The 12,587-nt window shown below is 40.4% G+C and overlaps 1 protein-coding gene and 1 non-coding gene across 2 annotated transcripts in view; one reads left to right on the plus strand and one right to left on the minus strand.

Moving 5' to 3' along the window:
• RABEP1 (rabaptin, RAB GTPase binding effector protein 1) overlaps positions 1 to 12,587 on the plus strand; it is a 110,111-nt gene that overhangs the window by 86,331 nt on the left and 11,193 nt on the right. Inside the window, exons 12-13 of the mRNA XM_012805947.2 lie at positions 6,805 to 6,903; positions 11,178 to 11,318. Coding sequence (XP_012661401.2) covers positions 6,805 to 6,903; positions 11,178 to 11,318 — 240 coding nt within the window. The remainder of the gene's footprint in view (positions 1 to 6,804; positions 6,904 to 11,177; positions 11,319 to 12,587) is intronic.
• LOC111725694 lies at positions 4,475 to 4,581 on the minus strand. The gene has a single exon (XR_002773707.1). It is a non-coding gene; the product is annotated as a U6 spliceosomal RNA (small nuclear RNA).

Below are 12,587 nucleotides of genomic sequence, written 5' to 3' on the forward strand. Positions count from 1 at the left end.
GTGCTATCCCATATACCAAAGATGGTGTGTTCAAACCTGGCCCTGGCCCAACTGCAACAACAACAAAATAGCCGGGCGTTGTGGTGGGTGCCTATAGTCCCAGCTACTTGGGAGGCTGAGGCAAAAGAATCGCCTAAGTCCAAGTGCTGGAGGTTGCTGTGATGCCATGGCACTCTACGGAGGGCGACAAAGTAAGACTGTCTTTAAAAAAAAGAAAAGAAAATCTAGCAGAGTGTCATGGTGAGTGCCTATAGTCCCAGTTACTGTGGAGATTGAGACAAGAAGATCACTTGAGCTCAAGAGTTTGAGATTGCTGTGAGTGATGATGACACCATGGTGACAGAGACTCTGTCTCAAAAAAAAGAAAAAGTGTTTGCTGTGTGGCTTTGGGTCTGTTCATGTATGTGTATCTCAGAGGTGACTGTGGGGCTTGTACTGATTCATATACAGCATAGGAGAACATTTTCTCACTCTCTCCTCTCTGAGGTTATCCCTATTATTAATGGGTTCCCAGGGACCCTGTTTCTGGGCCTGTGGCCAGAAAGCTTTACCTCCTGTACTGCTGCAATTGTGTAGCTTCACAGCTGAGCCTGCCTTCTGGTCAGTGCTATTGAGACAGTAGGAAAGAAGAAAAAACAGACAGGAAACTAACTCCTAGATAAATTGCTGCTTCTGGTTTTGATTTCCCTTCCCTTTTCCTGCTTTTTTTTTAATTTTTAAGAGTCCTCAGGTAGTTGCTTTTTGTATTTGTCGTGAGTATTTAGTTGTAATGAGAGAGAGGCTCCATAGCAGGCTTAGTCTATCTTGGACAGCACCAGAAGTCTCAATTCTCTTATGTTTTTGTTTATCAGACATATCTTTTTCTTTCTGCTTCATACAAGAAGGATACTTTTACCAGGTGTACAATTCTCAGAACTTAGGTTATTTTCTTTCAACACTTTGAAGTTATTATTCCAGTTATTTTTCCACTGCTTCTCACTCAGATATCAGTCTAATTCTTGCTCCTTTGAAGGTAAAAAAGTTATTTTTCCCCTGGCTGTTTTTTTTTTTTTTCCTTTTTAGAGACACAGTCTTACTATGTTGTTGTTGGTAGAGGGCTGTGGTGTCACAGCTCACAGCAACCTTAAACTCTAGAGCTTAAGTGATTCTCTTGCTTCAGCCTTCTGAGTAGCTGGGACTACAGGCACCCAACACAACACCTGGCCATTTTTAGAGACGTGGGTCTCGCTCTGGCTCACGCTGGTCTCAAACCTGTGAGGTCAGGCAGTCTGCCCTCCTTGGTCTTCCAGAGTGCTCGGATTACATGCGTGAACCACTGCGCCTAGCAGCCCTGGCTATTTTAAAGGAGTTTTTTTGTCTTTTGTGTTTAGCAGTTTTACTGTGTAAGTATATTTTTCTTCATATTTTTCCTGTTAGGGCTTCAGGCGCCCAACACCCCTGGCTATGTTAAAGATTTTTTTGTCTTTTGTTTTTAGCAGTTTTACTATGTAATGTTTAGGTATATTTTTCTTCATATTTTTCCTGTTAGGGCTTCACAAGGATTCTTGCATCATAATGGAACAATTCTCATCCATTATGAATCTTTTAAAAACTTGTATTTATTGAAATTTACATACAGGGAAGTATAAACATCTCAGGTGATGGATTTTTCACATGTGAAAATTTTACCAGGGTAATTTAGATTAAGAGATAGGACATTTCTGATACATTCATGCCCTTTTCTAGTCAATAAATACCCCTAACTATAAACGTAACTACTTTTCTGCCTTGTAACACTGTGTCTATGATTAAAAGGAATCATAAAATATGTAGCCTTTTGTGTTTAGTTTATTTGATCAACATTATTTATCCATATTGTTTGACAAAGCAGTAGGGTTTCTTTGTTTCCCCAGAATATTATGGGGATACAAAGGTTTTGGTTACATAAATTGGTTTTGTATAGTTTGTGTCAAAGTTATAAGTGTGCCCATTACCCTGATAGTGTTCATTGTACCTGTTAGGTGTGAATTTACCCATCCCCTTCTCTCCCTCTCACCTGGTTAATTTTTGATGAGGGTTATTTCTGTATGTCCATGTAAGTGTTAATCAGATAGTTCTAATTTAATAGTGAGTACACGTGGTATTTGTTTTTCCATTTTTGTGGAAAGGTGGTCTCCAGTTCCAGGTCAATACAAGAGATATTAGTTGACTTTTTTTTTTTAAATGGCTGAGTAGATTCCATGATATAATCCACTCATATATTGATGGACACTTGGGTTGTTTCCACATCTTCCCAATTGTGAAGTTTGCTGCTATAAACATTCAAGTACAAGTGTCTTTTTTATTTTTTTAACAAAATGTCTTTTTTTCCTTTGGGTAAATACCAAGTAGTGGGATTGCTAGATCAAATGGTAGGTCTTCTTCTAGTTCTTTGAAATATCTCTGTACTACTTTCCATAGAGATTGTACTAGTTTGTATTCCCACTACCAGTGTGTAAGTGGTCACAACTGACTGCTTCCATGCTAACATTTGTGGTTTGGCGATTTTTTGTTAAAATCTGTTCTCATTGGAGTTAGGTGCTATCTCATTGTGGTTTTCATTTGCATTTCCCTACTGATTAGAGATGTTGCATTGGCCATTAGTCTATCTTTTTTTGAAAAATTCCTGTTCTTTGTCACTGGCAGGTAGGAAAGGGGAAAATGAGAAAAATAGTTCAGAAAGGACTTCCTCACTATCTGTGGAAGCCCCATGATGGATGCACCAACCAGAAGAAGAGCAATTCCTCTAAGCCCTGTCTCAGCAGCCTCGGGTGGGGTATGGGAAATGGGGAGGAAAAGAATTGAATGGGGAAAAGATAGCACTTTGGTTGTCTCGGTCCCCTTTCCATAAGGCAACCCAACTAGAATGTCCAGGCTCTGGGGTCATGCAGCTTCCCAGGGACCCACTGGCACCCTCTGGCTCCCAAGACTGGGCCAGACTTGAGAAATGTTTGTGTGGGAACAAGTGAAATGAAAACTGGGCCAGATGCCTGGCACAGTGACTAACGTCTGTATTCTAGACCTTTGAGAAGCCAAAGTGAGAGGATCCTTTGAGCTCAGGAGTCAGAGACCAACCTGAGCAAGAGCAAGACTCCTATCTGTACTAAAAATAAAAAACTTAGGTACAACAGTACTCAGCTCACACTCTGCTGAGTACTTTTAGTCCCAGCTACTTGGGAGGCTGAGGCAGGGGGATCGCTTGAACCCAGGAGTTTGATGTTGTTGTGAGCTAGGCTGATGCCATGGCACTCTAGCCTGGGGAACAGAGTGAAACTTTATCTCAAAAACAAAAAAAACCCAAATTGGGCCAGAGTTGGGAAATGTCTGGGAACAAGTGAGATGAAAACTGAGAGGCTGAAGCCCCCTCTGAGAACAAAGGTACATGGTTTGGGGGAGAAGCAATATGGCACCTGCCCTTTAGGCTCAGGTCTTTGGTGTCAGGACATGACCCTGAGAGTATTGGCAGCCTGGCACTTCATCCGCAAGAAACTCTCAGTATAGCAGCGGCAGCATCTTTTGGGCTTGTGAGGGGAGAAGAGCTCTCCAGCAGCTCAGCAGCCCACTGACTGCCAGACATGTGTGGGAGGGAGGAATAAACCCCTCCAGCTACACTCCTGGCTGGACTACAGGCCTCTCAGAGTTTGATCTCTGTTGGTATCTGCTCCTTCATGTTCTGCTTTGCAACATCTTCCCGAGGTTTTTTACTCTTCTCCACAGCCGCTGCTCCAAGTCACAGGATTTTTGAATCAGCTCTTGGTTTTTGTTGTTGGGATACTTAACTCCTCTGTCCCTCTCTTTTTGCTCTCCAGAATGTCTTACATGACCTTTATGGAATATACAAGTCTTAAGTTCACTTCCCTTCAGGAGTCTGGAATTCAAATCTCCTAGAAGTCAGGGGGCTGTGGACAGCATACAAGGCCAGGCTGAGGTGCAGTTGTCAATTGGAAGAGATTTCAATTCTAGCCAGTAGTTAACTTTTTAATGCTTTGAATATTCTCTTACTTGGATACACCACTATTTAGCTATACTACAGTTCAAGAACATTTAGGTTGTGTCTTGTCTTTGGCTAGTGTAAATTTTCTATGAACATTCTTACATGTGTTTTTTGATGGACACGTGCACTCATTGCTCTTGAAAGTACGTAGGAGTGAAAATAAGAGGTTGTTGCATAGCAGTAATTTTCAACTCTACTAGGTATTTCCATTGGCCATTATTTCTTCTAACATTTATTCATGTTAAACCTTATTCCATCTATATGCCTCTTAACCACTTTTTTTTTTTTTTAAAGAGACAGAGTCTTACTCTGTTGCCCTTGCTAGAGTGCTATTGCTTCATTATAGCTCACAGCAACCTTAAACTCTTGGGCTCAAGCAATCCATTTGCCTCAGCCTCCCAAGTAGTTGGGACTATAGGTGCCCATCACAATGCCTGGCTAATTCTTCTATTTTTTTTTTTTTTTGATATAGAACACTTCATGAATTTGTGTGTCATCCTTGCACAGGGGCCATGCTAATTTTCTCTGTGTCGTTCCAATTTTAGCATATGTACTGCCAAAGCAAGCACCTAATTATTGTATTTTTAGTGGAGATGAGATCTCTTCTCTTCTTGCTCAGGCTGGTCTTGAACTCCTGACTTCAAACATTCCACCCACCTTGGCCTTTCAACGTAATGGGATTAGGTGTGAGCCCTGCACCCAGCCTGTCCATTTTGTTTTTTATCATATTCTTTTTTTTTTTTTTTTTGAGATGGAGCCTCAAGCTATCCCCCTGGGGAGAGTGCCATGGCATCACACTCACAGCAACCTCCAACTCCTGGGCTCAAGCGAGTCTCCTGCCTCAGCCTCCCAAGTAGCTGGGACTACAGGCACCCGCCACAACGCCTGGCCATTTTTTGGTTGCAGCCGTCATTGTTGTTTGGCGGGCCTGGGCTGGGGATTTGAACCCGCTACCTTAGGTGTATGTGGCTGGCGCCTTAGCCGCTTGAGCCACAGGCGCCAAGCCTTTTATCATATTCTTTATGCATTTTTATTTAAGTGCTGGACATTGTGTGTAAAAAATTGTGAAATAATATAAAGCTTAAGATAAGGCCATATCTTATGAGAGGTAGTCAGGTAGTGGTACTAATAATTCTGAATCACTTTAATACAGTTGTAGGAATTGAGATTATATAAAGTTATGAAGGTTGGATTATTTAGAATTCTTTCCTTTCTGTAGGCTGTTGTAGCCTTTTGGGAATTCAATTCAAAGTACAAGGTGTTTACTAAGGTCCTTTTGCTTGGTGGTTCGCATACTCTTTCCCCACTCTATTGTGGGGCTTTCAGATACTGCTCAGCTTGTCACTGTCACATCTGTTCCTTTTGCCACATGTTGGTAGAAGATTATTCCAGATGCTGCATTCTGTTCTCCATGCATCTTCATGCTGGTCCTTTTCCCTATAGTTCATTTTTGCTTTGTTTAGTTCTCCAATGCCTTCTAGTAGATAAATGTATTTTACATATATTTTTATACAGTTTTTCTAATTCTCAGTAGCAGAGTTGGTTCACATTAATTTGTTGCTATTGGAAGCAGAATTATGACTACTTTTTAAATACCTAAACAAAATGAATCATCAAATTTCACATAAACCCCAGCTCAGGAACACTAAAACTAATTCAAGGGAGTTTAGAGTTCAATGATGTTATTCGTGTGTATATTGCTGTTAGGTAAACCTTAGAAGATGGCAGCTAGTTCAGAAAAGACTGATTTATCTTTTAGGTATGTGGGGTTTTTTTTGTGTGTGTGGACAGAGTTTGAATTTTTTTTTTTGAGACAGAGTCTCACTCTGTTGCCCTTGGTAGAGGGCCATGGCCTCATAGCTCACAGCAACCTCAAATTCTTGGGCTCAAGTGATCCTCTTGCCTTAGCCTCCCAAGTAGCTGGGACTACGGGCGCCTACCACAACGCCTGGCTATTTTTTTGTTGCAGTTGTCATAGTTGTTCAGCAGGCCCGGTCCAGGTTCAAACCTGCCAGCCCCAGTGTATGTGGCTGGTGCTCTAACCACTGCGAGCTTTGGGCGCCGAGCCAAGAGAGTTTGAATTTTGTATTGTTTTTCTTCCTCTTTAAAGAAATCTGTGAGTGCCTTGGGTTATGTCTGTAATCCCAGAACTTTGGGAGGCTGAGGCGGGAGGATCACTGGAGTCCAGGAGTTAGAGATCAGCATGAGCAACATAGGAAGGCCCCATCTGTACAAAAAATAGCAAAAATTAGTCATGCAGACACTTGTAGTTCCAGCTACTTGGGAGCCTGAGGCAAGAGAATTGCTTTAGCCCGGGAGTTTGAGGTTGCCGTGAGCTATGATGATGCTAATGCAGTGTGGCCTGGGCAACAGAGGACATCGTCTCAGGAAATTAAAAATTTAATCTATAACTAGGTCACATGTTGTTTTTGTTTGTTTGAGACAGAGTCTCACGTTGTCTCCCTTCATGAAGCACCATGGCAATCCACCACCTCAGCCTCCCAGAGTGCTAGATTATAGGAGCGAGCCATTGCACCCAGCCTGGTCACATGTTTAATAACTGCCTAGAGACCCGTATCATGCTGTTTGTGCATGTGTGGCAGCACATGACTTGGGGGTTTGGTATTGCCTTGTGTTGTCTGAAAGGCTGAGGTTTTTGCACACAGCAGATGTGCACATAGCTGTTGAATGAACATCAATTCTGAATACTAAATAATCAGGAGATTGAAAGGTTCATTTCGGAATTACCAATTTCATAACTGTATATTTTCTATGTATGCATTTTTTAAAAGATCTCTGCACTTGTCCTGAGAGCCCAAGCATCTGAGATCTTACTTGAAGAATTACAACAAGCTTTTTCCCAGGCAAAGAGGGATGTTCAGGAACAGATGGTAAGTTAACATTATAAATAAATGATTACTGTGTTATGTATATTCCCTTTTGTTCTATCTTGGCATCTTCTTTGATAGGACTTTATCACCCTGTCCAAAGTGTGGTTACTGTTCTTCAGAGCCTATAAGAATATTAGTAATGGACAAAATATTGTAAAGACATTATTCCTTTTATAAACCTCCCTCCTAACCAAAAAACAGTTTTTTCATCTTTCATTTCATTATCTTTTTCTGATTTTGGAAGCCTAAACAGTTAACTATGGACCAACATTTGACTTTCAGTTCTAAACGTGAGTTAAAAAAATTGCAATCTCTGAGAGCCTTAGCTGATGCAGCCTTTGAACAGCATTATACTTTTCCTGGAGAGCTAATTTACTTAGAATAACCTTATTAGTTTCACAGAGGTTACAAATAAACCATGTGACTGTTGTGGTACTATGGAACTTCCAAAAGGCCATCAGTTCTGAGAGGGTTGCGGGCAGAGAACATCTTGAGCAAGGACTGGCTGGACCCTTTGCACACCTGTTTGCCAGACGTGGGCCTCCCTCCTCACCAGTCTGTTTGTGTTTGCTTTGTTCTTCCTTTTTCTCAAAGTTGGAGCCCTCCATTTGATGGACTTGTGTTAATTATAGTAGAATTGGTCCTGCTGGGATGATCCTGTGAAGCTGCCTCTCACCCAGCTCTTCTCCAATGACAGTTTAAAAAAAAAAAGCCTCAGGCAGAATGGTAATGGCTCATTGTTGATGGTACTGGTAGGTGATGGCATTGATGTTATCTGAATGGCTTTTGAGCTGATCCTTGAATCCTAGACTTAATCTGTTGAGAACCCTCTTGTCCCAGTCATTGACTAGAGGCTTTCATATCTTTTCTCTAGTTAGAGAATACAAAATAACATTGACCTAAAAGTCACTGCTGGAGGCTGACAAAGTTTCATAGTCTTGACCTTCCTACATGCCTTTTTCTCCTTGAATCTTTTCATGTCTTTTAAAACCTATTTGCCTTAGCAAATACTTCAAGTTGATTCCACTTAAAGTGCATTGTGTGTGTCATTGGAGAACTGTTGAAATTAAGGTTGAGGGCCTGTGAACTCTAATACTTTATCATTTTGTTGAAATTACTAATGAATGGTTTTTATGCTAACCAAGAGAATTCTTGGCCCCTTCAGTGAAAAATGTTTATGGCAGAAATTGGGATCTTAATATTTTCTTCTTTTTATTTTGAAAAATTTCAAAATTATAGAAAATATGTGGAATCAACACTTTTAAGACCTTCACTTAAATTTACCAATTGTCAGTATTTTGCCACGTAGGTGCATATTTGTACTTGCTCTCTCTCGTGTGTATATGTAGGTGTACTATGTGTATGTATGTTTTGGAAGAAGGTTGTAGACATCATGACACCTATAAATATTTTATTATTTCCTAAGAACAAATAAATCATTTTATGTGACTACAATACTATTATTACATCCTTAAAATTTAACCAGTTGTCTCCAAATGTCCTTGGTTCTTTTTTAGTGGTGGTTTTTATTTTATTATTCTTACTTTTTGATATAAGAATCAGTCAGGGATCACATATTGTATCTTATTGTCGTGTCTCTTTCGTCATCTTTAATCTACAACAGTCCCCCACTTTTTTATATTTTGTTTTTATGACATTAACATTTTTAAAGGTGGTGGTTCACACCTGTAATCCTACCACTCTGGGAGGCTGAGGTTGGTGGATTGCTTGAGCTCAGGAGTTTAAGGCCAGATTGAGCAGAAGTGAGACCCTATCTCTACTAGAAATAGCATATCTACTAAAAATAGAAAAATTAGCTGGGCTTCATGGCAGGTGCCTGTAGTCCTAGCTACTTGGGAAGCTGAGGCATGAGGATCTCTTGAACCTAAGACCTTGGTGTTCCTGTGGGCTATGACAATGCCACAGCACTCTACGCAGGGTGACAGAGTGGTGAGACCATTACATAGAGTGTTTTAGGCTAGTTGTCTTGTAGAATACATTTGTCTGGTTATTTCCTTAGGATTCGATTTAGGTTAGACATTTTGAACAGAGTATTATATGGGTATTCATGTGGCACGTTAATGATGGGTGGTTCTGTTATTGGTGGTGTTAAGTTTTAACTCTTGGTTAAGGTTGGGACAAAATAGTTTCAGAATGACATAGACATTGCTACCAATGGCAAACCTGCTGAGTAAAGTTCAACATTACTTTGTAGTTATTTCTGCCCTTGGAATGTATTCACACATAAGGGTTTACGACTTGGGTACTGTGTTCAAAAGTTGCTTGAATTTATTTTGTCTCTATGGTTATGTTATCAACTTGATGTATAGTTAGCTCCATTTGCTTCTGTTTGTATTACATTTTTAGATTTGCTTTTTCTTGATTTTTTATTTTTATTTTTTTGAGTTTCATTTTGTTGCCCTTGTTAGAGTGCTATGGAGTCACAGCTCACAGCAAACTCAAACTCTTAGGCTGAAGATTCTCTTACCTCAGCTTCCCAAGTAGCTGGGACTACACATGTCCACTACAACACGTGGCTACTCGTAGAGGTGAGGTCTTGCTCTGGTTCAGACTGGTCTCGAACTCTTGAGCCAGGTGATCCACCTGCCTCGGCCTCCCAGAGTGCTAGGATTTTTTTTTTTTTTTGACTACGTAACGTGGTTTATAAGTCAAAACTATAAAAATATATAAACATTCAGATCCACTCCCACTCCCTGTCACCCCTTCTACCCACTCTCATACATAATCATTTTATTTTTGGCTTATTATTTTCCTTATACAAATAAGCAAATATATACATATATACATGTTCTTCTTTCTGTTCTTTCATATCTAGAAAGTAGTGGGATGCTAATATTTTGTTGTAGTTGGGTTGAAAGTGATTGTGAAATAGAACTAATTTTAGTCTGAAGAAAATAAGAGCCAGCAGAGTTTAACTAACGTTCATACATGACCTTGTCTGCCTGCCTATAGCATGTTTGCCCTCTAGCTCAGTCATCACCTGCTTATGTTCTTTAACCCTCTCCCTGATTTCTTTTCCCTAATTAGGTACTCCTTTGTCTTTTTATCCCTGCGATACCCACTCTCTGTCACAAAGCTTTATGGTACTATAGGGCAGCTGTTGGTTACATCTTTCTCCTCTACTAGACCATCAGCTTCTCCAGGGCAGAGTCTGTCTTTTATCTTAGTACCTCCTGTGGGCAGCAAAACACCTAGCACAGAGCAGTAGCTGCAAAATAAATTATGAGTGAGTAAGTAAACTATATTTATATGACTTAGTATTAAAAATTAGTAAAAATTAGGGCCAGGAGTGATGGCTCACCCCTGTAATCCTAGCACACTGGGAGGCTGAGGCTGGATGATCTTCTGAACTCAGGAGTTCCAGACCAGCCTGAGCAAGAGCGAGACCCCATCTCTAATAAAAATTAAAAAATTAGCCAGGTGTGGCGATGCATACCTATAGTCCCAGCTATTCAGGAGGCTGAGGCAGGAGTATTGCTTGAACCCAGGAGTTTGAGGTTGCTGTGAGCGAGGCTGACACCATGGCATTCTAGTCTGGGCAATAGAGTGAGACTCTTGTTCTCAAAGCAAATAAAAAAGCAAAAATTAAATACATTTGCAGAACTTTATCTTGTACTTAAATTAGCTGAAATAATTTTTATATTGATACATTAGTATGAAATACCTGCAATTATACATCAGCCAGCAGAAGTAGGCATACATCCTAGTGTAAGAATAAGCTTCTTATTTCCAGAGCACAGATCCTCTAGCTGACTTCCAGTATTTGGGGCTACTGGGCCATTCACAGTGATCCTGAGCATGAGCAGATATGTATGTAACGGAAGATGAAGATACTGCTTTTCATTTCTCCCTACTTCCTGTTGAAAACCTTGCATGAGGGAATAGGAGTTGTGTGGGATACGTGCTCTGTCTGATACATGTCTTGATTGTATCAGCCACTTGCACTGAGCTAGAGATCCTGGCCTTCTGTAGTGTAGGGATATGGAGGAAAGGGATTCATTATTTTTAACTTGTTGGTAGAAACAGTGGAGAATGAGCTCAGATACTTGCTTCTTTGTGTGTTCTGCTGTTAGAGTATGTGTAAAGCTGCAAATCAAAATGTCTCTGAGCTGCTTTTTGTAAGTCTAGCAGAACTTTGTTAAATACCTCTTAACCTTAGCTCTTGTTCAGTTTTCCTTTGTTTTTCTCTGGTCCAGCTATCACCGGAGTCGATTTATCTTTCTGGCTGTGATTACTATCTGTTTCTATTTTAGGCAGTGCTGATGCAGTCACGGGAACAAGTTTCAGAAGAGCTGGTGAGGTTACAGAAAGATAATGACAGTCTCCAGGGAAAGCATACCTTACATGTGTCACTACAGCAAGCAGAAGACTTCATCCTCCCAGACACTATAGAGGTAACTTATTTTCCACATGATTAAAAATGTAAACAAGTACATTTTCTGAAATGGCTGTACATTCTTTTAAAATAACTTTATTAAGATACACTTCAGGCTGGCGCCTGTGGCTCAGTGGTTAGGGCGCTGTCCACATGCACTGGGGCTGGTGGGTTCAAACCCGGCCTGGGCCTGTTAAACAACAACAACAAAAATATATACTTCAGATACCAAATAATTCAGTGTACAATCCAGTGTACACTAAAAGTGTATAATCTAGTGGTTTTTACTATATTTACTGCTATGTCCATCCATTAGGCATCATAGTCATTTTTATCACCTCAAAAAGAAATCCTTTATCCTTTAGCTATCACCTCTATTCCTTCTCCCTCCCACCCTTAAGTAACTTTTAACCTACTTCCTATCTGTATTCCTACTTCCCTATTCTGAACTTCATATGAATGGAATCATTCAAGATACGCTCTTTTGTGTCTGGCTTCTTTAATTTAGCATAATGTTTTCAACATCTAGAAATTATTCTTTCTTTTTTTTTTTTTTTTGCTGTTTTTGGCCAGTGCTGGGTTTGAACCCACCACCTCTGGCATATGGGAATAGTGCCCTACTCCTTTGAGCCACAGGCACTGCCCTAGAAATTATTCTTGGGTGATCTGATTGAGAACGTTCCAGAAATTAAATGCTGAAGTGTTCATTAAGCTGGCCCCTTGTGATTTGTTTTTGTATGTAGCACTTAAACATTTTTCTGTTCATAAAGATGATGCTTTTGGTTACTTCCATTCTTTTGTAGTTGAGTGAATATAGGTTTTAAAACTGGTGTCCCAGCTCGGCACCTGTGACTCAAGTGGCTACGGCGCCAGCCACATACACCTAAGGTGGTGGGTTCAAATCCAGGTCAGGCCCGCCAAAAAACAATGACGGCTGCAACCAAAAAAAATAGCCAGGCGTTGTGGTGGGCACCTGTGGTCTCAGCTGCTTGGGAGGCTGAGGCAGGAGACTCGCTTGACCCCAGGAGTTGGAGGTTGCTATGAGCTGTGATGTCATGGTATTCTACCCAGGAGGACAGCTTGAGGAGCTTGAGGCTCTGTCTCAAAAAAAAAAAAAAAAACAACTGGTGTCCCAGAGATATTCATAACTATCTGTTCAATTTTATCTAAACTTTATAACCCGTATCTTTGTAAACTTTTCTATATATAAAAAAATGTTTTCTTAGGCTAAACCTACAAAAACCCTATAAACAATATAGGCAAAGATGAGATTTCTTAGAGTAATTTT

The sequence above is a fragment of the Otolemur garnettii genome, unplaced genomic scaffold (genome assembly GCF_000181295.1).
Source record: "Otolemur garnettii isolate 467f Iridium unplaced genomic scaffold, OtoGar3 scaffold00046, whole genome shotgun sequence".
Lineage (NCBI taxonomy): Eukaryota > Metazoa > Chordata > Mammalia > Primates > Galagidae > Otolemur > Otolemur garnettii.